The 27,621-nt window shown below is 39.3% G+C and overlaps 2 protein-coding genes across 2 annotated transcripts in view; one reads left to right on the top strand and one right to left on the bottom strand.

The window, feature by feature from the left end:
• Positions 1–27,621, bottom strand: part of LOC109426709 (RNA polymerase II-associated protein 1) — a 98,697-nt gene that overhangs the window by 46,304 nt on the left and 24,772 nt on the right. The gene's annotated exons all lie outside the window — the stretch shown is intronic.
• On the top strand, positions 6,850–26,464 carry LOC109426243 (general odorant-binding protein 83a). The gene is made up of 3 exons (XM_062843082.1): positions 6,850–7,029; positions 25,737–26,037; positions 26,103–26,464. Exons 1-3 carry the CDS (start codon positions 6,961–6,963, stop codon positions 26,210–26,212), a joined length of 480 nt encoding a protein of 159 aa, XP_062699066.1. The 5' UTR covers positions 6,850–6,960; the 3' UTR covers positions 26,213–26,464.

Genomic DNA, 27,621 nt, shown 5'->3' with positions numbered 1-27,621 from the left:
TTTTCTTCTGTGTGAGTAATGTTGATACTGGGATATAGGTAATAGGTTACAATTACACTACAATAATCATGGATTTATTTGCTGAATATACGAAAACACACAAGAAACATGAGACATGAACCAGCCTAGGGCTGAAAATCTCTATAATAATAATAATGAGACACATGAGAAATTTAATCAAAAATTGCAGCCAGCACTTCCAAAGTACTACACTCTTAAAAAAATAGGAATTTACATGTGACGTAAACTATAAACGTACGTAAATATTTCATGACTGATTGGCAAATTTGGCTCAATTTTACATTTATCATGTAAGTTCGGGTTGGTTGCACAAGATGTCAACAAACATATACTGCCGTGTGCAGCATAGTTGTCCCATGTTACTTTTTGACGATTTTGACTTTTTATCATCAAAAGGTCTATTTTTGCGTATACTTTCAGAATCTACTCTCGGTTAGTATACTTTGTTCAGAAATTCCATGCCAGCTGTCCCATATTCACTTTTGCAGCATAAGTCTTGGCATAAGCAGTCCCATGTTCGTTTACTTTTCCTCAAAAGCTATCCCATGTTCAATTTTGTTTTTATTCTTAGGGTAGGTAATCAAAATTTGAACCAAATTACGGCTTTCTGAAGCAGTGCAAATTTTAAGTTATTTTTTCTCCCACATGGAAATAATTTACTACGGCAAAATCGTATGTACATGAAAGCCAAGGGTATAAGCTTTCTGTTAAATGGTAAAAAGTTTGTATTTGCACCGAATATAATTGAAATATTTGATGTTTCATCAACAATGATTTTAATCTTAATTTGAACCATCGTAATCTTAATTTGAACTACTGGCGGCAGCAGCTCGAGCAACTCACAAAACAGCCAATTCCACGCTAAACAATGAAAAATCACATGAATCTGCTAATTCTCATACCTATTTTTCATTAGGCAGTGGAATCCCAACTCAGAATGTTCGAAATTCTTTAGGAATTTGGAAACTAAATTTGGAATTTTTCATCCCCCAAGAGTAAACAAAGCAACCACTAGCGCAATCTACAGGCCAACACTAGAAGCTCACCTCCGTTTACTAGTTCAAATTTAGATTACAAATGGTTCAACTTAAGATAACATTCTCTAAATAAGAATCACTTAAACTTGATAATTTTATGACAAATAATGCGGAATATTATTCGGTTGGTCAATTCTACGATAAATAAGCTTTCATTTGACGTGTTCACATATTGCGTGTACTAAAGTGGAGGCCATATCGAAACATATATACGATTACTGCGATTCCATCCAACATAATTTACGATTTCTCGAAAAATGTCTACGATTTCGCCGATTTTATCCGTCTAAATATACGATTATGCATGATCTTATTACGATTGAGAGTACCAATATACGAGATTTTCAAATAAAAAAAAAAAACAAATGGTGTTCAGTGGGAATCGAACTTAGGTCCTTTGATTGAGAACTGCGCGTTATCTCTATTGGCTATATTGCCAAGTTGAAAATAGAGAGTTCAAAGTGAATGGCATGAAACGAATAAAAATTAGCATGATACGGTGTGAGACTTGTGGTGGGAGCGTTGTTGTTGTGCATTGAGTGGCACATCGTTGTTGGAATCTATACATCACTTATTGTAAGTCATCTGCTAGTATGAAAACCTATATATTTGGTTGAAAGTATTGCTACCATGGTTGGAATGTGTCATCAACAACAAAAATACAAATTTGTGATGAATACCATTTTTTTCTTTTTCTCCATCATACAAATATGTAAACAAAACCATTTACGATTTCCGAGATTGCCATTCGACTATTTAAAGTGCAGTAACAATCATATGCGACTGTAAAAATGAATATACGATTTCTACGATTTCATTCACTTCGTATACGACGCAAGTGTGACGCAAACGATCAATATACAACGTTGTTAAAGTTGTATACGATTTCACCGATTTTCATCATACCTTTAGGTAGCAAGCTCGATTTAGTAGATACATATACGATGTGAAGCGACGATTTCCACGATTCAAAGAAATCAGATATACGATGCTAGCGAACTTGCAACTTGACACTAAGAATGTATGTTTTTTTCACGATTCTATCCGATTCTGTGCGATCCTACCGATAATATCTCGCACCTTTTATGATCGGAGACGACTATATGAAACAAAATCGCAATTGAAACTTAATTTGACATGAAATGCGATTTAACGCAGTCATTGTGAACAAATATACATATTATTATACAATTCTGATTCAATATATTGAAATATACGATTTTTTCTACACAATGATTTACGATATGTGGTTGGCTGGGTATGTGGATGTGATGTGGGAGGCTTAGTGATACTTAATTACTACAATCCCGGAAAGAATTCCTGCATTAATCGCGGAAATTTTTTTTTATGTAATTCATGGAGTAATCCTGGAAGGAAATTGTGGAAGAATATTACATGGAACTACTGAGGGATACAAATAAAAAAAACTACTGAGGGAATCCTGGAAGTAGTTTTTAGGGAAGAAATTCATTGGAGAAATCCTGGAATGATTTTCTGGAAGCAGTTCTAGGAGGATTCTCGGAAGGAATTCCTAGAGGAGTTTCAGAAGAGAATCTTGTAGGAATCCCGAATATAATTCCTGAGCAAACGCGGAAAGAACTCTAGGGGAAAAACCGAAAGGCACTGCCTGGATGATCCCAGAAGGATTTCCTAAAAAAAAACTGGAAAATCCTCCAATAACAATAAATATGAATTTCATGAATTCAGAATAATAGTAATATAATATTTTCGAATTAACACTTACAAAATTTCAACTAATATGATAGGGGTAGGCGGGGCAATATGGACACCCGGGGCAGAAAAGACTCCCTCAATATTTTGAAATATGCGAACTTTTTTGAACTTTTAATGAATGGAGAATATAGTCCATTTGTCTAAAACGTAGTTTCAGGAAAAAAACATTCGAAATTAAAATTATACTTAATTTTACGCGAAAAAGATGCGTCCTCCGTTTTTTTTTTTGCATGGAAATTATAATTTTCACACCATCTAAAATAAGATTTAGTGATTAATTTATTGCAGGTCGATTAAAACCTGATATTTCTAGAACACATGCTAGTAGTTTTGCTGTATCTACAAACTTAACATGTTTATATTTTCTTCTTTATTATATCAAAAATCAAGTTTGGAAATATCTTCAGCTGCCGGGGAAGAATGGACACTCACCTTTTTGAAAGAAGCGGCAAGGGAAAAATATAACCTAAATCACAAACTAACCAAATTCTTCGATTTCAGTATATTTTCGGTTAAATGTTCACTATAGTAGACATAGGGTGAAACAAATTGGTCAAAAAACGACAGCAGTGTAAAATAGTTGTTCTAGGCACAGCTGTTCATGGCGACAAAAATGAAGCTTCATCCAAAACAGCCTGAATTTAAATTAACTGAACAAAAATGAACTACTTCGGCGTATTATTCATAAATTAAAGTTGTTTTGTAATGAAATGACTTTATAGGTGTAAATAATGTACGAAATTCGTAAAAGTCTCATGGTGTCCATATTGCCCCATGGGGGTGTCCATTCTGCCCCGTATGCTTGAAGACGGTCATGAAAAACTATCATTTTTCATAACATTTTTTGAAGTGGATAAATCATTTTTCTTCGTGAGCATTCTTATGCAATAGATGCTAAATAGACTTTAAAAAGATACATGTATCAAAAAACTAAACTTTTTTGACATCTTGCCAGGTAAAGTTGGCAAAAACCTTAGGGTGTCCATATTGCCCCGCCTACCCCTATTAGTGATTAAATGATCAATACCGTGGAAGTTATCCAGTTTTAGACTGTTGTTTATTAATGAAGTATTGCATGGCTGTTCTATCTTATTTATTTAAAAAGGGCTTATTTTAAAAGGCTCAATCAGCTACTTTTATTTAATTTATAGATGTTTTTATTGCACCTTTAATTCTCATATATGAGGAGTTACACAATATGTGGAAGTAAAGAACACTCAAACGTCGTCCTACATGTTCATTAGCGTGGGTCATCGGAACCGTTTTCTCAGCTCAAACCTTTTCTGGTTCCGTTTCGGGTCCTGAGTATCTGTGCAAAATTTGAGCACGATCGGTTGCGTCTACACTTTGCGCATTGCAATTGAAATTTGTATGGGATTTTGTATGGGAAAACATACTTTTTTGCATTTTTGGAGATCGCAGCAGTCCGCGGGCGAGTGCGGACGTGTGAAAGTTTTGGCTGTCACAATTTTCTCGTCCAAATATTGTTTTTGTGTAAAGTTTTCGGTTGACCACTAAATCCGCCAAAGGTGAGGGCCCATATAGCCGAGGCGGTAAACGCACGGGTATTCAGCATGACCATGCTGAGGGTAACGGGTTCGATTCCCGGTCGGTCCAGGATCTTTTCGCAAAGGAAATTTCCTTGACTTCCTTGGGCATAGAGTATCTTCGTGCCTGCCACACGATATACACATGCAAAATGGTCATTGGCATTGCTGTGGAATTACGATATTTGTTGCGATATCGGAGGAGTGGATGCCGAGAATGGTCCTTTGACGGAGAGGTAGGATCGAGTATGGTTGTCGGCATCCAGTGGCTGGTGGCTGCATCGAGCGCAGCTGTCAGCATCTCCAGAACCTTGGCTGGTGACCGGTGCACGGTTGTCGGCATCCGGTGGTCGGTGACTCTGGGTAAGTCGTCGGTGCTGTTTATCCAGGTAAGTGCAACGAACCTATCTCCAGAGAACTTCAGTACGCAACAGTATCAGTTAAATTACATTCAATTATTTCAAACTGTATATATTATTTCATCATTATTATTATTATTATTATTATTATTATTATTATTATTATTATTATTATTATTATTATTATTATTATTATTATTATTATTATTATTATTATTATTATTATTATTATTATTATTATTATTATTATATTTGACCATACCCGTACCAAAATCCCATCTCCTTTCTATTTACGAGGGCGTCGGTGAGTCGCTGGCATCTCGATAAATAGATTCCTTCCCTGATATCCCTTCCCATCTGCATAACGTATTTCTTATCGTTTCAGAGAGCGAGCAATGGCGCTTAAGCCTAGGCTTGTTAGCCAGGACACAGTGTAAATGCCTGTGCCCTATCCCTGAAGCAAGATGACCCAAGGAGTGACAAAACCTTTTTAGCTACGTCACTCCCAACGTTGGTGTTTAAACATACTAAAACACTCACACTCACATGAACACATCTGCATATACTCTTCAAATACACTCCCAAAATCTTGTCGTATCACTCGCTTATAGTGAATCCCAAATCAACCCATTCCAAATATCCAACTCCTTGACACCTATGGGGGCGCCGGTGAGTCGCTGGCCTTTCATAAAGTAGGTGTCATATCATCACATTCTTTCCTATCCGCGTAACGGAGAAGATGGGCATGGCCGGCAATGGAAGATCTCATGTCTTTTTACTTCAACTTCTAATTGGATAGCTATTCCCTCCCAAATAGCATTCCATAAGCAATTAGAATAGGAGTATTAAAGTTTTAACATGACAACTTTCAGTATGCAATCTACGAATTACTCCGTTACCACGCAACGGAACGCAACGCAAAACATACTTTTTTGCATTTTTGTTATAAATTGAAAAAGTTTGTCTGAAACTTTTTAACCGATACTGTAAAATGATAGCCTAGGATGTACTGAAAAACTTTGTTGAAGACCGCAAAGCGATCCGATGCTTGTGAAAATAGTTATAAGCAACAAACCGCATGCATGTGTTTATGTTTTAAAATGTAAATGAATAACAATGGCAACAAAATCATGCTGTTTCGGGAAACAATGACAACGCTATAACTTTTTTCATAAGCATCAGATCACTTCGCGATCTTCGACAAAGTTTTTCAGGACACCCTAGGCTATGTTTTCATTTTATTGGTTACATGGTTTTAGAAAAATTCGAGCTTGTCATGAGAGAAATGCAAAAAAGGATGTTTTTCCATGTAAAATCCCATACAAACTTTAAACGCGATGCGCAAAACGTAGACATAACCGATCGTGCTCAAATTCTGCACTTATTTGGGCCCTGAAATGGGATCAAAAAAGCTTTGATCTGATGGAATACCATTGAATTTTTCATTTTCCATATAAACGATGACCCACTCTAATGTTCATACACGCAATTCTTGTTTACGCGGTTCAAATAAATCGGATGAAAAAAGATAACCAACAGTAATTGAGTTCAAATCTAGCGTTCAGTCAGTGAAAAGGTTATGAATCTTAAGTTTTTTATCCATAATATGATAATTAACATCATTCAGAGTTGTTCGCATTACTTCAAGGATGAACACCCTCTCGCATAAGTCACCACATCAGAAACTTCTAAAAAGCTAAAAAGTTTTTCACCAGCTTTCCTAAACAAATTCAATAAACGATATCGAGAGCGAAACCCACGCCGCCACGCGGCAGCGTAATTACCACCCTTGGCAGTAGGTAAGCGGCTTTTTGCGCATAACGCATCATGAATATGCATTAAAAATTAAAAAAGTTTTCCCCCCACGAGCCAAAAAATTCACATGTCATCGCGCGCGCGCCTGTTTCATTGCGAATTCAATCGACGACATTTGTGGTGTGGTATCATCGTCTGGCGGCCCTCAGGCAGCAGATGATCATCAGGGGGCCCAGCAGGTGTACTGTGAACTTTTGCACAGATAACATTTTCCCCTTGGCAATCGGTGACTCTAGTGGTTAGTGCGTGTCACTTGTGACCCATCATCATTCAATCGCCAGCAATGTGGAATGACACGTGCGATTTCCGTGCGTATAAAAATGCGATGACAACCAGGGGAATATAGTCATTAGGTTGCACTTGTTGAACGAGTAGACGGTGAAGTTGGGAAGCATCCTCGTACGAGATTTGCATTCATTTTACGTTCGAGAGATAGCAGCTGCCAGTATGGTGGGTCAACTTATGCTGGCAGTTTCGCTCGCCGTTCTTCTTGGGCACGTGGTGGATGTTTCTGTGGTAAGTTTTGAATAGATTAAGAGGATTTGTGCCTTATTAAGAACGATTTAATGAAGAAAATCACTCAAAGGGGGTTTCCCACTTTCTGAATTAGTTAACTAAAAGTAACTTTAATAATGAATTTGAAAACCATAAAGTCCTAGTCAAAATCGTTCACTATGATTCGTTTGAGAAATTATAAACTATAACGATTGACTGCTATTTCAATTAAAATTCAGTATCAACTTAAGTTTTGATTGGATCTTAATATACGTATTACTTCTACTCCTCTGGTGGCTGTTACTCGTTCTTCAGAATCTGACAATCAACTGGTGTAGACTGTGGTGCCTAACATTGCCAGGTAATTTCAGGCTGTAATACCATCACTAACATCATTCAGCGAGGAAGTTGGTTAGTCGCCTATACCTGCGTTTCTTGCACTATTCAGGTGCTCAATGGAGGGCTGCTTCCACCTTTCGATCACAACAGTGATCGTAACAGCTCGGTCAAGAGACTTTCGTTGTTATCCATGTACATTTTGACTCGCTGCATATCGCCTTTTCGAATTGAGATCTTCGGATATTCTGGTAGAACTTCCGAGCATCTTGAGACTCTACTCTCTCAGGCGGTACCCGGGTAGAGCGAAAGGGCAAATTTTACCAATGTTTTTAATGGCAATTTCAGGAGGGTCTACTTTTCTGCCACCGTTCCAAATGTTTACGCAATAATATCCATGCCATCTACAGACAAACAACAGGCAAATTGGCCGAATTTTGTGAAAATTGGGCCCGCAACAGGGTATTGAGGCCTGGGTTTCGCGGCATTTTTGGTGGATTTGCCGGTGCAAATCGTTGTCGAGCGGCTGTCAACAAAGCCGGCTCGATAACTTCCCATAAACTCGTTAACTTTGAGTGATGACGGAAGATGACCAGGATAGCACTTTGTAGGAGAGATTCAAAATTGTGATCGCTCGGAAGTTCTCACACTTCAATTTGTCACCTTTCTTGTAGATGGCGCAAATGTCGCCTTCCTTCCACTCCTCCGGAAACTGTTCGGACTGAAGGCTGAACTTTTCCGGACTCATCTTAATGAGTTCAGCTCCGATACTATCTATAGTAGCTGATTTATTGTTCTTGAGTTGCTGCATAGCATCCCTAAATTCCCTCAATGTGGGAGTTGGCTCGTTGTTGCTCCCTACTGACGTATTCATTTCTTCCGCTGATGATGCGGGAAGCACAAACATGGAGTATTTAGTAAGTCATGTTTGGGCTTCCCGCATCATTCAGTTGTTCGTCGTAGTACTGCTTCCACCTTTAGATCACCTCTGTCCGTCTGTCCGTCAGGATTCTCCCGTCCATAGCTCAATGACATATTCTTCCGTGAGGTTACAATGTTTTGACGTCTTTTTTTGGTTGATTTTCCACTGTAACTCTTAAACGCGACCGTAAACCTCAAATATGTTTGCATATTCGGATTCCTTGTAAAATTTGCAGTATATATAGTCTGCTGAACATTTAGTTTTCATTAGAAAAGCTTGTTCAAAATACGAATTAGTAACGTGACGTTACAACGTTGTAACGTCACACTACTAATTCGTATTTTGAATATACTTTTCTAGTGAAAACTAAATGTTCAACAGCTCATAGTGGTCAAAGTCGATGCTAGAACTAAGATAGGTCCAATATGGCTTAGGCAGCGATGGTTCTCGGTTTCCAGCTATGCTTGAGCTTGAGTTTGTGCTTGACTGATCACCCGTTGTTGCTACTCCAGTATTGCCAGATCAAGTACATTCACACAAGATGAGATACTTAGCTGTTTTTGGACTAACAAGTATCTCCAGTGTGTGAGCGTTGGTGATCTTCTATTATTTTTTTTTTGGCGAGAATGGCGTCTGCTACGTCAGGTTGTAGGATAATGTGGACAAGGGGAGCGAAGTGATGATTGCAATCATTTTCCCACTTCAGGCCGTTGAATCGTCTGCGCCTGCAAGGTCATACGGATGTCGGATTGTTTTTGAGTAATGTTACTTTGGCACAGGTTTTACAAATTGGTACACAGGCTTAAAGTGATAGATTGTGTGAAATTACCATTAAGGTGATTCGGCACAGTTCGCTTGGTTGCATAACTTGTAGGCGTTAAATGATAGATTAACACTGTGCTGAGGAAGTTGGAAATGGCTTTTTTTTAATAAGTTTCTGGTTCTTGCGATGGCTACGAAAATAAGACTATACTTGAGATGCATATGTAGGGAAGAGAGACAAAGTGAAAAATACAAAGTAGGAGGAAGGGAACGAGCCGTAGATAGAACCCCAGACTTTCTGCATATGAATCATAAGCGGTAGTCACTGGACCACCAAGCCTGTCTTATAGTTCTCGCGTTCCAGCTGCATCCAGTTGTAGCTGCATCGCGGTTTTTCTAGAACACCCCGAGACGTTCCCACCATGCGTCCTGCCCATTACACCTCCTGTGGGGTTACGATGTCAAGCATGCCGTTTTTTAGTTCACAGAAGAGTATGTTGGTGCTCCCGATGAAATTGAGAGATCGTCAGTTTCACGCCGCAACTTATTTTCTACCGCTGGGATCGTTTTCGTTTGTTTTGCTTTGTGTTTCTCGTGTTGACTTTCCATTGCAAATAATTTCTTACCCAGGGTTGAACACCAACCACCTAAGATTTGGGAAAACTATAATGCACAATGGTACTTAGTGCGCTGTTATGGTCAGGGAATGAAATTATCGATCACGATCGCTAACATATCATTTTCTCTCATGCGCATTGTCATTGAAAAAAGCCTATAGGCAGAGCAGAAGAGGATAACAACAGCATAACAAGTTGTGTTATTTGGGCAAAATTACTGAATAATAGAACCGATTATTTTTAAGTTATTAAGGTGAATATATAACGAAGCCACCCCTAGAATTTTAAATAGCACAAATCTGAAGAACCCCATGTCTGACCACGCTGAAAAGTTGATCGATTGATCACCCGCTGGTGGTGACCAATCGATCATCTTTTCATCACAATCCATTATTTAGTTCTTCAGATTTGTGCTCTTGAAAATACGAGGCGTGGCTTCGTTATATATTCACCTTAACATAACATAACATTATTATTATTATTTGTCTTTATTCAAGAGGCTTTCAACCAAATGGTTGGTTCACCTCCGCACTATATATAATTATTTTATGTTATAAATTCATATGCTTTCGTACAATTCACAATTTCTTAAAAAATTGAGTAATTTGTCTTCTTCGTCGTGATCGTTACACAAGATATTTCTAATAGTTGTAGACAAATTGGATAGATCTCTTTGTTCCTGGTACTGTATGCAATTTACAAGGATGTGCTCAACAGTCAGTCGTTCTCCACAAGGTACACATCGTGGTGGCTCGCCATTTGAGATGTATTGCGCATGTGTTAATCGAGTATGCCCCACCCTCAAACGGGAAAGGATACGTTGTTCACGCCAGTTGGATCGATCACTCATTTGACCGGGTCACCCTTAATTTTACGTAAGAATGCACTACGATCTTGTCTCCACTGAAGATTCCATGCATCGATAACGCCAGCTGCAATCGTACGTTTCGCATCAAGTGCTGGTACTTCGGACACGAAAAGTCTACCCGTTCTTCCAGCTGCCGCCAGACGATCAGCTTCTTCGTTCCCACGTATGCCGCAATGTCCTGGCACCCAGCACAAAGTAACAGTGTCGGGCGCCGTACTCTCTATACGCTGAACCCAGGGATGTGTTGATCTACCACTCTCCAATGCTGCCAAAACAGTAGCCGAGTCCGTGAAGATAACTGTTGGCTTGTTAGAGTGCAACGAGATGCCACACCAGATAGCAGCTGCTTCAGCCGAAAAAATTGAGCAGCAGTCTGGTAACCTGGCTGCACGTGATACTGCGCTATAGATACCAATTCCAACTTGTCCATTCGCTCGAGATCCGTCAGTATAAATACGATTAAAGTTTTTGTATTTATCATTCATTAGGGCATTGAAGCAAGGCAAAACCTTGTTTTTCGAATCACCCGCTCTAACATGTTTTTTCATTGTCCAGTCAATTTTAGGTCCCACTTTATTCCAACGCCTATCTCCCATCCGATGGATCTCAGCAACCGGGGGGAAATTCATGTTGGCGTGCTTCTGGAGAAGGTTCGTAGCCTCCGTTAGGAGGAATACACCTTCTCTTTCCCCATATGTTTTTTCGACAAAACTTGTGGCTCTGTTCGATGCTACCTTGGTTATAAGAAGATTGAAAGGAAGCACACCGGCTTCTGCGCATGTTGCAAGAGTCGGAGAGCTTGGAAGTAGTCCAGAGCAAAATCTGATACATCGGTTATAAATGGGACCTAGCTTATTAATCAAACGATTGGCCGAACCACACGTTATTTCTATCCCGTATACCAAGCGACTAACCACTGTTGCATTCACCACTCGAAGGATAGTGTTCCTGTTGCAATGCTGATGACGTCCGCTTATTGCGCGGATTATTCTTAACCACGCTTCTGCGGATTTTTTAACTTTCTCGAAATGTTCTGCAAAATCCACGTGCCTGTCGATGTTAATTCCCAACACTCGTACATTTTTCTTGTAGGGAACCGCCACGTTATCTATAGTTACCGGGATTTTCCATGGGTGATGCCTCTGGTTACAGCAATGAGTAATCGCGCATTTCTCAGTAGCCATGTGAAAACCACTCAAGTTTGCCCATTTTGCAACAGCTCGCACCGCTGCTTGGATTTTCCTCCGCAATGCTTTAGGATGCTTACTCACAGCCACCAATAAAATATCATCCGCGTATACAAAAATGAAGATCTCTTTTGGTAACCGCTCAAAAACGCTATTCATGGAAATCAGGAACAACGTTACTGCCAACACCGATCCTTGAGGTACTCCAGTGTCTTCCTCTTTTGGCTCAGATCGATGATTTCCAACTAATACTTGAAACGTTCGATTGGTTAAGAAGCACTTTATGAATTTAACCATATTTCCGGAGAAACCCCAATCGATCAGCTTTCGCAGTACTCCTGGGGTCCAAACCCTGTTATATGCTTTCGCCAAATCCAATGTAGCAAGATCCACGTGTAGATTCTTGCCTAATGCATCGTGAAGCACTTGGCCTAAATTGGCTAGATAAATTCCGGCACCTTTTCCTCTCTGGAACGCATATTGTCGCTCATCCAGTAGACTCCGCTCCCGTAGAACAGTTGACAACCGCCTGTTCACCATTCTTTCCATAACTTTACCGATACAACTAGTCAGAGAAATGGGTCGATAATCCTCAGGTTTCGTTGATCCAGATCCTTTTTTAGGAATAGGTATGACGAGGCTATTTCGCCATTCATTGGGGAAGTTACCAGTAGACCAGATGGAGTTATATGCATCCAACAGTGCAAGTTTGCCTCTGAACGGAAGTCTATTGATCATCGGGTAACCCACTTCATCTGAGCCAGACGATTTACCTTTACCAGCATCCAAAGCGAAAAACAGTTCTTCTATAGAAAATGGTTGGTTGTAGTCTGCAGCTTCTAAATCATCCGGTATTATGGTGTCACCAAGAGCCTGGCTGTATACTTCATCTGAAGAAATTTTATGGAAATAATTGGCTAGACTATTTGAAACTGTGTCAGGGTCTCGGCTAACTGTATCCCCGTTACGGATTTCCATTCCAACAGTGCGCTTTTTGCCGCTCAAAGAGTTGATCCTACGCCATACTTCTGCAGAACTTTGAGAACTATTCATGCCATCGAGAAAATTTTCCCATGCTTCATTCTTAGCGTTTTTTACGACAGATCTGCATTCACTGCGTTTAAGCTTCAATTCTTCCTTAGCCTTTTCTTTATCTGGATGGTCGTCGGGCAATCTTTTATATGCTCTTAGAGCTTTTCTTCTAGCTCTGACCGCTATTCTGGTATCCTCATTCCACCATATAGTGGCTTTTTTACCAGAAAAAGTACTAGTTTCCGGAATACTAGCTGAGGCAGCCAGAAACATGATTTGAGTAATTTCATCAATGGTGTATGACTTCTCAGGACTAATTGCTGCAAGAATATGCTGCTCATAATTTCCCCAGTCTGCTGCTTCGTATTTCCATCTCCGACGATGCGAAATTTGGGTTGGTGCTTCGTTGCCAAATATTTCTATCGGAAAATGATCACTTCCCATAGGATCTGTCTTGATGTTCCATCGTAACTTAGTTAGGATGGAGCTGCTACCCACAGTAACATCGATAGCGGACATTTGGTTACCTCTCATGAACGTTTGAGCACCATCGTTCATCACAATCCAATTTCTTTCTTCACAAAGTTTTAAGATTGCCTCGCCTCTTTTGTCGGTCTTGTGTGATCCCCATGCGTAGTGGTGGCTATTCATATCACCCATGATAAGCACAGGCTCCTCAAGTTGATCGAAGAGATCAGACAATTGCTTTTCAAGATTGGGCACATTTGATGGAATGTAGATTGAAACCACTGTTAAACGGAAAGGTATTTCGATTATGGCTCCTAAAGCAATCAGCGGAGTGTTCAGTGCAACCGGTGTAGCTGGTATGGATTGATGAACTGCTAACGCGACGTTTGCGTATCTTGTTGATCCATTTTTGGTGTACCAGTGATATTTTCCACGCAGCGTTTTATCGAGATTTGTTCGAGAGCAATTGTGAATCTCTTGTAATGCAAGGACCGGAATGGGATCATTGTTGACTAGAAGTTCCAAGTCGGGGAGATTGCTATAAAGTCCGTTGATATTCCATTGAACAGCAATACGCGCATGCCGGTGGATGTAACTCGATGTTGGAGTGTGATCGCTGGAACTTGATGACGCATATGAAGCACGAGAATGATCAGAAGTCACGGTGGGACCAGCAGTTGTTAAGTTGAATTCTGGAACAATTGATATGCAACAGGCGCTACGTATCACCGGAGTTGTTTGTACTTGCCTTAGGATGAAGGCAAGCCATATCGACCACCTCACGGAGATAATCAGGAGGACCTGAGACGTTCCGCACAGGGGTCGATATGGAAGGCCATGCTCCAGTGGAGCCGTTGAGTGATGGATCGCTGTTCTGTGGTTCGATGGCGGATGAGGATACTTCATTGTGCCCGTCCGCGTTAGCTGGAAGCGTGGAGACGAGTCGGCAGGAATTGTGGGAACCAGTATGAATGTTTGATAAACTTGCCTGAGAGGGTTGGCAAGCCATATCGACCGCCTGACGGAGATAATCAGGAGGACCTGAGACGTTCCGCACAGGGGTCGATATGGTATGCGTGGCTCTTCCAGAGCCGTTGGTGTTTTGATTGGTGTTCATGTAGATTTCTGTTGATGGGGTGTTAGAGAAACGTAAGTCTAGTTGATGATGAAGAAAAGTTCCGTTTGCAGAGTCCGTTGTTGCGCCTGGGTCCATATCCATGGTTTGGTTGGTGCTTCGTTGAGAAATCGTAATCGTGTCCAGATTCATAGCAGGTTCTTCAATGATGGGAATTCTGTTGACTTTTATTTCATCAGGCGTCACTTCTTTACAGCAACACCGGAGACCACACGTCCAGAGAGAGCTTTTTTGTCCTTCGACCGTAATTCTACGCCGTCTCTCCTGTTGCTTCTGCTTCGATTCCGGTCGTTGCTGTGTTCATTGGGTGTCTCAGTGGTGTTCTTATGCTCTTTTTTGCCGTTTGAAGTAGTAGTCAGATCTTTTCTTGATTGACGAGTGTTAGGATACTCATTGGTCATGGTAAAAGAAGTCGTTGCAGCAGGTGTGGGATGTTTCGTATTTTGCGTAGACGAAGGAGATTTTTCTTCGGGCTTCTTTCGTTTGCTCTTGGTAGAAGGCTGTACCTGGTTATTTTGAAGCTGCTCTTGGAGTTTTTCCTTCAAACTGTTAAGCTCGGCTCTTACTGCCTCGAGTTGTTCGCGAAGCATCTGAATGATTTGATCTTTTTCTGTTGATTGTTCGACAAGCCGTTGTTGCACCACATTTGCGTATGTTTGCTGTGCCTTCTGATCTCGGAAAATTTTCCGAGCTTCCCCGAGACTGATGTTTTGATCAACTCTGTATCGCATAATCTTATCTTCCTCGACATAAATGGGACATGTTTTAGAAAATGCAGAGTGACTACCTTGGCAATTTTTACAATGCGCTTCATTGGCACACGGTATGTCGTCCACCATTTCGTGGATTTGAGAGCAATGCAAGCAAATTTTATCGTTTGAGCACGCTTTCTTCGTATGTCCATAGTTACCACAGTTATAGCAAAGCATTGGTGCAGGATAATACATCCTTGTTTCAACCTTCAGCAGTCCGAAATATACATGGGGTGGCAATTTGGTTCCTTGGAAGGTCAGAACAATTAAAGGTGTGTTTTGTCGTCTTGATCCTACCCGTCTAGAGATTCTTCTTACTGCCTTGACACCCTGCGGAGTAAGGAATTCCAAAATAGTTTTCTCATCCAAATCAATCGTGTCTGGTTCAAAAACTATTCCCTGAACAGAGTTTAGGGTTGGATGCGGAAAGACCTCTACGTTTGTGCCGTCAGCCAACATTTCCAATTGTTGCAATTTATGATATGTGGTGTGAGAGTTTGTCCGCAGTAGATAGCGAAGTCCGCGAGCCTCCCGAATGGATTGCATTGCACGAGCAGCCTCTACTCCGATAACAGCTTCAATCGATTTCCCAACGATGAACGCATGAGGCAAACGTGTACCAGTTCTGTTTAGCACATTGGGGAGAGCAGCTGAATCAATATCGTTTTCGTCTCGTTTCACTTGCATTACGAGAACTAGGTTTTGACCCATCTCGTCTGATCGTAACATCCAACTTGGCTGATTTCCGCCTAGCGACGTAAGATCAGGGGGATCTTCCGCGACCCCCCATGGTGGGGGGCGGGCCACTGCAGCCATCAAGCTGAGCTAATTATTTGGGAAGCACCCAGCACTCAGAGTGGAGATTATAACGAACGTAGCAAAAATTGCGATGTTTTTTTTTAACGGTCACTCAAAGCAGGTACGTTTATTCGTGTAGACGTGGAAAACAAAGCAATACACAAAATAGAATGTGCACCACGTAGAAGCCGCAAAAGGCTTTGTGTTCACTAAACTGGAGGTACGTTAAAGTCGATTATCGCGCCGCGAAACTAGTGAAATTTACGATCTATGAAAACCGTGGCTAGTTACCGACTAGTTTGCACACAAATCTGGATTAAACACCTGATTTATCGCGCAGAAACGATCGAAAATTATCAACGATGCAGGCTTCTGTTATTACGTACAGGTAACCCGATCAAAAACTGAACATAACATATTATGTTAGAAACTTGTCTGTCTAAAGCGGCAACATCACAAATATCATAACAAAAAAATGTTCTTGGAAAACCATTTTAATAACTTGTTTTGTTAGTTTCAATAACAACTTAATAATAGTAATTTTGGTAAATATTTTAACAACAAATTTTGATAGTAATATGTTATTGATAAAAATCTGAGAGCAAAATTTGTTATATGATATCAAATTCAGTTTTTAAGTTATTATAAGAGATTTAAAGTTGGCTCACTACAACGCAAGATAATTGCACTCAATAATGTTTATATTTCCAAATGATACGACTTCCATTCTACAAAGATACCTCCAAAAATTGCTAGAATTTCTCCTGAACTTCCTCTGCTGATTCCTTCAGGAATTTCACCATTAATTTCTGCAATATTTTTCCTAAAATTCCTCCATCGATTTATCTAAGGATTACGTCAGAAATTCTTTCTGTGTTTTTTCAGAATTTCCTGTGATAGTTTGTCCCGAAGTTCAGATTTCTCTGAAAATTTCTTTGAGGATTTCATCAGAAGCTTTTTCAAAAAAATCTCCAAGAATTTTTCAAAAGATTCTTCCAAGAACTCCAATAATTTCTCAGAAGAACTACTTTTGGAATCTCTAAGAAAACTGCGCCAGGAGTTTTTTTAGGACTTCTCTAAGTACCGTGATTTCGGGTGAAATTGATCACTTTTCACACATTTTGGCGTCTAATTTTTGAATAGTGTCCGATATGACCAAACTTAATGCTTTAAAACAAGTACGATCATGGATTTCATCAGTCAACGAGGTTGAAACGGTTACTGCAACAGGTTGTAATGTAAAACTGTAATTTAAAATAAAAAACCTGAAATTTTAGTTTCGGGGTGAAATTTATCAGTCATAGAAGTGCACTTACAAAACCGGAAAGTATAATTCCCAACTAAATTTGACATTCCAGAATGCAAAAAGTGACGCAAAACTTTTACAAGTTTTCTAAATGTTTAATTATTTAAGTTAAAAGTTTAAGTCCGCCGAAAACGCCTGAAAGTATGCAATTTTTCTTAAAAATAATCAATAGCTTACGAAAAAATCACTTTTGTGCATAAATACAAATATTTATAGAATTTTTTATTACAAAATCGGGTTTGTCGATGATTGATTAGCTAGAAACATTCATTGGATTGTTGATTGCATGTGAGATACTATCACGGCGAGTAAAGTTTGGACATGCCTTTCAAGATCGCTTAACACGCAGTTCGAGAAAATATCAAATTTAATACAGAAATATGTCACTAATTAGTTATTAAAATTCATCATTCAATAACCCTTGAATCAGATGACGATCATTTTCCATATATTGTTTCAAGTATAAAGCGTTATATTTGACAAATAAAGATAGACCTCACGGCGATCAATTTCACCCGAATTCACGGTATTTATCGAAGGGTTCCTCAGGAATTTTTAAGTGTTTTTCCGAATACTATTTAAGGAATTCTTCAGACAATGCGTTCAGAAATGTTCTTCTAAACTGAAGACAAAACTTGAACAAAACAAGGGGACACGTCATAATTGTCGGATTGTTCCTTTGATTTCAAAACTTGTTACTGTTATGCTATTGTTGATAAGTTGATCAATAGTACAAACATAACAAAACTTGTACTTCAACAAAACATGTTATTTAAATGGAATTTAATGAATGTATATGAATAGCTTGATTATAACAAAATGAGATTGTCCAACAAAATTTGTTATGGAAAAGCTATGCCTTGATAATTTAATAATAACAAAACAAGATATAAAAACAGGTTATGTGATTTCGTTGTAATTAATTTGCCATTCTCCTCTGCTCGGTTATGAGATCCGATTTTCTCTCGAGAAATGTATTCTGGCTCGTCGGCCTGTCCAATTTATAATAATGTTCTTTGATTCTCGAGTCCACCCCCATATTTTGATTGGCATCCAAGAAGAAGTAACTTGTCAAAATATTTAGCCAAATCCATTGAAATTATGAGGTGCATCAAATCAATTTTGTGTTTTTCGACTATTTTCCAACTTCAAAATATCATAACTTGTCAAAAATTAATTCTTTCAGCACAAATTGAAAGTTATACTTATTCACGGGTGGCAACAAACAAGCGTGTTGGCCATCAAGACACTGAAGACGACCTTACAGTTGAGGTCGAAATACGTATCTGTCAAAGGATGCAAATTCTTAGTGGAATTCAAAGGAAGAGTATTTAACACGATTTTCTGATTGTCATGCTGAACGTGCATTACGCCAACGTGTTGCACTTGATGGGATTCTCTAAAGAACATTAAATTAAGAAAACCTACGTAGACGACACTAAAAATGCTGATATGAATTGAAAAAAGAACCTTAGAAATCAGAACGTTGTGGACAAGAGAGTAAGGTGTCCAAAACATCGATGCGGTAAACATTTGTTTAGGTCATCAAAGTGCGATATTCGAATGCTCACATTTCGAATTTGTAGCGCAAGAAATTTTTCAATTCATGACTATGAAATCGCTCATAGAGCACTACATAAGCTGGCTTTGCCCCAGTGGAGAAATCACGAAGGAAAGGAAAAAGACGGAACTAACCTTCAGTTTGCTGTGAAATAAATCCATTTCTCCAACAAAGTAATCAATCGCAGAGCTTTCCTGCTATGACATATGAATCAATGTCCGTTAGTATAATTCTATATGATCCTTTCGGATCGGAAAATTCTTGCACTTCATCCCAGTGAATGTGCAAGCCACAGCAAACAATTCGATGTACAATGTACAACATTCCCTCCGGGAGGCAACACAGCATATTTTGTGATGGAAGACAGTGCCGAGAAAAGTTAACAAAATTGATTGTGGACGATAGAATGCACCTCTACATCAGCCCTATGTGCGGCGATAGAGGAAAGTTTCGCAAAATTCAATCATTGTGTTGTGAATTCTATTCTGCTGCCAAGGCCTTATTGCACCTGCACTTGGAACGAAATGTATGCAAATCTTTCTCGAATCTCCGGTAGGGAAAACTTTGCCACCAATAATGCGATAACAATTTACAACTTATGTACGAGTGCAGTTTTCAGATGCACAAGCTTAGACTGAACGTCAACATTCGAGTCGTCGACCTCGTGACGACTAGCGATGCCTAAGTAGAGATCATCCAGAATCAAAGTCGACAAAAAAATCTGATGACTTTTTTCACGATAGGGAATCGCGCCTCTTGGGCGGTGGCTTCTATATTCGTCTGTTTTCCACTATAACTTAGTCAAATTTGAACCAATTGACACACCTTTTGGAATGTGGTGAGATAGGTATAGTATCTTCCCGTGTACAACATTTCAAGTCAATTGGTTCAAAATTGACTGAGTTATAGTGGAAAACAGACGAATATAGAAGCCACCGCCCAAGTGGCGCGATACCTTGAAGAAATCGATATATATTTGAATCAGAAATCTTCCAAAGATAAACACTTACCAAGAACTTCATAAGAAAGCATTTGAAACACATAATTGAACTTTTGAAGAAATTGCTAGATGCAAGAATTCATAATAAAACCAGAAAGAAATTATTACTGAAAAGCATCATCGCGAATGAATTGATCAAAATGATGAAAACTCCTCCAACTCTTCCATTACTTACACAGACTGCAGAATTCTACCCCACACAGGGACAAATTTCGCTGTACCCCACCATGACAATTTTCACCAGAAAGCAAAACTTCCAGCAAAACGGATTTATATTTCGGGAAGCGCAGCGCAAAGTTTCAGGAAATTTTGGATCCGATTGCCCAATTTACGCCATTCGCCAAAGTTGGAGTTTGTTGGTGTTTCGTTCGAGAGGATTTCAAAATTTGCCTCTCTGTCGGTATCGGTACCTAAGTACAACAAATGCACAACAACACATCATCACCAGTCGAGAGAGCTAATTGAATGATCAAAGTGGAAAAGTTGTTCTTATTGCCGCCATTAGAGGGTTATAATTGTCTGTAGGAGGTGCTATTACATAGGATGTTGAAATCAATTGAATTACAGGCTCGTGGCAATTTTCATTATTCAGTTACTAACTAATAGTCTGATATTTTGTCAGAACTTTAGACGTTCCAATATATTAAAATTTAGGATAATTTAAGAATATTCGAGATTAATCAATCTATCTGGACCTAGAAGTTCAGCTCTATACTTGTATCCGGAAGCCTTAAGCTTTAGTTTGACAGCCCGTATATGCTCAGCAACTAACATTTTGATTAGGTTTATATTTTGCCAGAATATTTATCGCTTATACTGCTTTAGTATTACGTTTCTAACACAAAACCGAATTAACGACATTATCTTTTATGTCCGCTGCTTTTTCGATAACAAGTTAAACATAATGTCAGAAGCGCGCTGTAAAGTACACAGTTCAATGACTGTCTGAGAGTGACCGAGAACTTCCTGGAGTATGGGCCATAGGATCTATCTATCTATCAGTGATGTTTTGGCACATTTTGAATGAATTTAATGCTACACTGCATCATGAAACTATGTGATGAGGTGAATGTCTGTTGGATGTTTTCTAAGAACTCCCTGTTATCGGGTCATCGAGCCTGAAAACTGGTGAAGCCTTCTGAAACTCTCGCCTTGAAACGCCATGAAATTCCTTGAAACCGCTCTAAAGCCCCTCGAAATTTCACTTTTGAAAGCCTCCGAAACTCTTTAAATTCACGGAAACGCCTTGAAAAGATTTCGAAGGCTTCCTGAAACCTTTGGAAACTTATGTTTAAGCCAGTGGAGCCCCTCAACTCCCAGAAATCCCCCTAAACCAACTGAAATGCTTGGAAATACCCTTGAAACTATCTTGAAACTCTCGTGAAGCTCATCTGAAAGTCTGTATAGCCCTCTAAAACTTGAAACCAACCAGAATATATTGAAAGGCCTTGAAACGCTACTGAGTTACCTTGAAACTTGACGAGGCTGACTTGAGAGTCTGTGAAACTCAACAAAATCCCCTGAAACCCATCTAGAATTCACGACACTCTCTTGAAGCTCTCCTAACAGCAAATGAAGTCTTCTAAAATCTCCCTCAAATTGCCTGAAATTGCCTTGAAACACCTCTGAAACTCATCGAATCCTCCCTTAAGCTCCCCTAAAAGCTTGTAAAGCCCCAAGAAACTTTTCTGGAATCCGCTGAACGCATTTGAAACCCCTTTAAACTTCCATAAACCCATATGAAACAGCTGAAATGGCTTGAAATACCCCGGAAACCCCCATCAAGCTCGCCAGAAAGGATGTGTAGCCTCCCAGAAATCCTCTGAAATCCCCTGAATAATCCTAAAGCTCACCTGAAAGCATGTAAAGCCCCCTAAAACCCCCGAGAATCCCTCTGAAAATCGCTGAAGCTTTCTGAAATCTCCATGATACAATTTGAAATCACTCTAAAACCCTCTAGGTTCGCTCTTGAAATCCTCTAATCCCCTTTGAAAGGATCGTTCATAAACCACATGGCCGGGGTTCTGCTAAACCGAACTAAGCGCCAAAAAGTTTATTCCGAGATAATTAAGCTTCAAGTTCAACCACTCAGAAATAAACAACAGTTACGATTATTTGAAACTTTTTCGCACACATGTAACCTACAAGCCTTTATTAACCATCACAGATGAAGAAAACATGTAAATTATTTAAAATCATTGATATAATACCATTTAATTTCTCAGTACTTTGCACTCAGTTCACTCTGGCTGAACAAAAACATTGGAATATGATTTATAGTTCAGTGTGGCTGACTGTGTTTCTTTGTTTCAGAGAAAACCAGTCGGAATGTGATAAAAAATCTCGATTTTTCAGTGTCTATGAAGTTGAAATCGATATCACTCACAACCCTTTACATGAATCAGAGAGGACGCGTAGTATGGTAGCACAAAGGTCTCAAAATAGTGTGAAATGTAAACGGCGGAAGCCCTCCCAGCTCAGCCCTTCCCATCTATGTTTTTTTTTATAGGCGGTGCATGTGCAGGCGCAGAACAAGAGTGATTATGTCAAATGATGTCCTTGCATGTCCTGAGGTCCTGAGATGTGAAAATGGAGCAATTTGTGTACTTCAAATTTATACTGGTCGAAGAAAACCATGAAAATGATCTGCCAAAGTGAACTAAGACAAAAAAAAAATCGAAAATATTAAAGAGATTTGAACTTGGGTCCTTTAAGTGATAACCAAGCACGTTACCACTAGGTCATTTTACTTAGCTGAAGGTCAGTTGTTAAGTCTGAATCAAGTTCTAAACATTCTTCTCTAGCATGGTTTTCGTGAAAACGCCATTTTTCGATCAGCCAAAGCGAACCAAGTGTTTGATTTTTTTTTCAAGCTTTATTATTCTTATTATCCTTGTTGTTCAATGACGGCTCCTGGGTTAAATAATCAGTATGAGGTGTATCAACATAACGGATGTATTCAAAGCCAGTTCATCTTTGTATTGTTGAGAATAAATTGATTTTTAAATGCAGTGGATTTGGTTCGGTCTGGCTGACTGTGATTTGGAAAAATGGCGATCAACGCCATCGAAATCCAAATCCATCCTCCAACACCCGCATTTTTGATTACGTGTTAAATTCTCTCACAGATTGTTACTATGAGTCGGTTAGAAGTTAGAAATCTAACAGCGATGAGGAAAACTTGAAATGTTCATCATTTGGACCAAAACTAAAATATTTCGCTGATTCTATGGAATGGTTTACAGTTCACTCTGGTTGGATGCAATTTTATTTTTTGTATGTTCTGCCAAACAGAAATTTTGAATTTACTCCACGAAGAGCTGTCAGAATTACTGGATTTTTACACGAAAAGAAGATCATCATATTCTTCATCTAATGGTTAAGAAAACTCAATTTTTCAAAAAATGGTCTTTGGTTCGGTTTAGCAGAACCCCGACCACATAGACTTTTTTTGGGACAGGGTAGTCTGAAAATGTTTGCATGGATAAAAGTCTACGAAAGGAGGAGGGGTATCTTAGAAGGCCAAATTTGGTATACGTTGTTTATTCCTTTCGTGATGAACCAGCACAATTGTGTTATTAAGCAATAACAGGTTTGCATATTTTTTTCATCTGTTTAGTCTTTGTTTTATGTGATGTAAACTGTTTTAGTAACTGAACTAATATTTATACTTGTATGTGTGCAAACATACTTTTGTTTACGTTACACGTGAGATTTACCACAACAAGTTGAACAAAAAGTGGACAAAAATCGTAAATTATCTGTCGCATATTTTTTTTTTTTCGATTCATGGGTAGTACGCAGATCGCAAGAAATTTCTTGGCCTATCTCGATGCGTGGAAAATTCAGGCAAGGAATTGCTCAAAGAAATGAGAAAGCGTCGCTTTATAGGGCACCGCACTGTTTTGATTTTGTATGGGATTTTGACGTTTCTTGGCCTTGTTGTTTACACAATTTCTGTAGGAGTGAAAAAGAAGGAGATAATTTCATGCAGTCCCCTATTCCGGATCTTAGTACGGAGCTGAAACGGAACGTCAAATCAAATGAGGCTTGCTGTGTTAAATTTCTTGACCATTCCGGTCACGGAAAAGTAATGCACTGAACGATAATTACTTAAGCGATTCCGTTTGAAGTGCATACCTAGCATTATCTAAGTAGTCAAAGCTATAAATCGAAAGTTTAAGAGTAGTTCCTCCAAATGAGGGATAAAAATTGTTGTTTAGTTGGGAAATCTAAGAGTTCTGGAGAGCTAAAGTTGGGCAATTTGTATGGACATTTCACTTTTTTGCGCTTCGTCCCGAACGGGTTAAAAACAGCCTCAAACCTATAGAAACGCTCTTGAACATCTTGAAGCCCTTCTGAAATCCCATAAAACGTCCCTGAAACGTTTTGAAACAACTCTGAAAGGCCCCTGAAGCTTACCTGAAGAAATATGAAATGTATGTATAATTATACAAATGTAGTCAAGTTTCTTTCATAAAAGCCTTGCAATTTTATGGAAGAAACTTGACTACATTTGTATAATTATACATTCATATCAGCAGATTCAAACAAATTTAGTCCTGGAGCTCTACTGTATTCCAACGACCCATTTCAAGGATGCCTGAATCTAGGATCGCTATCAGATGTGGCAAGTCTCGCATTATTGCATCCAGACAGATATCAAAAGGATGTCGTATATCCTGCAATAACACTTTATTTCAAATATTATCATTGAAACTAACACGGATTTAGTTCAATTTGTTGTTGCAATTACTTTATGAAGTTCTTTATCGGTTCCTCCCGGAATTTCTTTATGGATCTCTCCAAAGATTATTCCAGCGCATAGACTAAAATTCTAGAAATTACTCAAAAATTTCCTGCTGAATTCCTCGTAGGACTTCACCTAGATTTATAAAACAAAAACAAGAATTATTTTGAAAATTTCTTAGGAATTCCTTTCTTTCTAGCGTTATATAGTTCAAGAGTTCTACAATGATTTTTCCAAGAGATCTTATAGAGAATCCTGTAGAAATTTTTCCAAGAATTCATACAAGAATTTCTCCAATGCCTCGTCCAGGAGCTCCTCTAAGCAACAGTCCAGGAATTTTTCAAAGCTGTGCTCCAGGAACTCTCCCAGGAATTTGTGCAGGTATTTTTTTTAAAGAAATTCATAGATTTTTTTAAAGAATTTTCTAGGAATTTATTCTTTTAAAGATGCTTCAATATTTTTTTCAAGCATTCTCCTAGAGCTCAGTGACTTCTTCAGGATATGTTTAATGGATTCTCTTGAAATTACATCGAAGATTTATGTAGGAACTTCTTCAATGATAACTACAGGAATTCCTCCAAGGAGTCTAATGATTTCTTAGGAATTATTTCATATATATAATTGAAATATTCCAAGGATTCCTCTATGATTTTTTCCAAGGGTTCCTCAAGACTCTAAGTGAAATTTCCGAATGAATCTCAGATGGAATTTTCAAATAAAACCCAGATAGAATTCCCGAAGGAGTCCCAGGAAAAATTCCAGAACCAATTCCAGAAGTAATCCCAAGATAAATTCTTGAAGGAATCCCTGAAAAAAAAATCCTACGGTAATACCACGTGGAGGGCCTGAAAGAATTTTGAGTCGAATTCCGGGAATTTCTGAAGGAATGGCAGGTGAAGTACCGGAAGGTCCATTTCTCGAAGAAATTCTATGACAAAATTCAAGAAGGATTCATGAGAATTACCGAAACAATCCCAGCAGGAATTCCCAAAGAAATCTCTGAGGAAATTCACCAAGGATTTTTGGAAGGATTTCTTGAAGCAATCCTTGGACAATCCAGGACTTGTTTAGTAATTCCATCTGACCTGGGATTCCTTCAAGAATTCCACCAAGGATTTCTTCAATAATTTATGTAGGCATTTGAGTCATTTATTCAGGAACTCTTCTTGATATTACTTATATATATACTACACACACCTCTAACTAACAAACTTTCATCCATTCCTCCCGACAGGCCGCTCAAATCAAGGACTCAAACTTGGAGCTACCGGAGTACTACAAACGGCCGGCCAAAATTCTGCACAACATCTGCCTGGCGGAGTCCGGTGCCATGGAGAGCAAGCTGAAACAGTGCATGGATGGGGTGCTTCATGACGACCGGGAAGTCAAGTGCTACATTCACTGTCTGTTCGATAAGGTGGACGTCATCGACGAAGCCACCGGACAGATCCTGCTGGACCGACTGGCGCCGCTGGCACCGGACAATGACGTGAAGGATGTGTTCAACCATTTGACGAGGGAGTGCGGTCACATCAGTAAGTTGGACTTTTTAAAGTGGTTGTACGATATGATTCAACTGATGATCCTTTCTCACCAATAGAATTGCAAGACTCCTGCGACACGGCCTACGAAGTGGCCAAGTGCTACTTTGCGGCACACGATCAGGTCGTCAAATTCTGCCACCTGCTGATGGCTGATGTTACTGGTTAAGACGGCATAGTCTTACGCAGGAATATTACCATGTGACCTCCGAAGCAACGTACGAAAGGCTTATCCCTCCGGTTTATATGTACAAGCAACTGTAAATAGCAGTTGCTTGTAGCACTGCAATACTGATCGAAACCATGTAGACTACGTAGATAAAGGCATCATGAGCATACGTATGGGACCACCTCGCAGCTAGTAGGAAAATTGTTAAAAATGAGTATTTTTTTTACATAATAAACGATTTAAGTGAATTAACTGTATTGTGTTTTATTTATAGACAATTACTAATAACCTTCACGTACCCGATCCCCGACAACTAATTGTCAAAATGCTGGCAATTAGTCAATTTTCATCTGATTTTTTTGAAGTCGCCCTCAAGCGATCATAAATTGTTGCAAGTTTATTATACTCAAGTGGCCATGCATTATCCGGAACCATTCCGGGGATATTCCGGATTGTGCTGGGGTCAGGGGTTTGCCAAAATGGCTAAAAGTGATCATTTCGTGTGTAACTGTGTTTGCACCATCGATTTTTAGCGAAATTTTTGTTGTGAACAATGAAACACAACGGCGATAACCAGATTTGAATAAGTTGACCCATCCGGATCCCCATGACAGGTTCCGCGGGGCCTCATTGGGGACACTTCTGGTTTTCAACCTAAGCATGCTGTGCGACATATCAATTTTCATGATTTCGAATGACTGAGTCAGAAACGATAGACAGAGGTCTGTATCAACTAATATGGCAGCCCCGGACCATCTGGCACAGGTTCCATGGGTGTGTTATCGGGGACATTTATGGTTTGCAACCAAAACATGCCGTGCCACGTATCAATCTTCATGATTTCGAAAGAATGGGGCAGAAAAAAATGACAAACACAATAACACACGAAAAAAAAACAGATCAAATTCAGGTAATGCTGAAGAAATTCTTGGAAAAGATGATGGAAAGATTTCTTAAATTTCTGAAGGAACCCTTGAATAAAAAAGAGGAGGAATTTATAAAGGAATTGCCAGATGAACTCTCGGAGCAAGCCCTGGAGGAATTCCTGGAGAAACCCCTTGAGGAGTACTTGGATGATTCCCAGGAGGAATTTGTGGAGGAATTTCTGCTGGAATACCTGAAGGTAACCCCGGAAGAAATACTGAAAGTATACCTGGACGAATTTTTGAAAGAATTCCTGGATGAATTTCTGAAGGAACCCGTCAGGTATCAGGTATCAGTAGGCCGGCTCCAGAGGCACGTTCTTCTCAATTTGGGAAATTTGTGCCATCGCCATGACCACGAGCCTATTTATCATTTACCTGACGGAGAAGGGAAGGAAAAAGGATAGGACAGGTAAGAGAATAGGATCGTCATACACGCAAAAGCGTACCACAATGGGTTCACATAGCGTCCTGAAAAGGACACTA

This window comes from Aedes albopictus, chromosome 3, assembly GCF_035046485.1.
Source record: "Aedes albopictus strain Foshan chromosome 3, AalbF5, whole genome shotgun sequence".
Lineage (NCBI taxonomy): Eukaryota > Metazoa > Arthropoda > Insecta > Diptera > Culicidae > Aedes > Aedes albopictus.
This window is presented reverse-complemented; position numbering and strand designations above follow the sequence as displayed.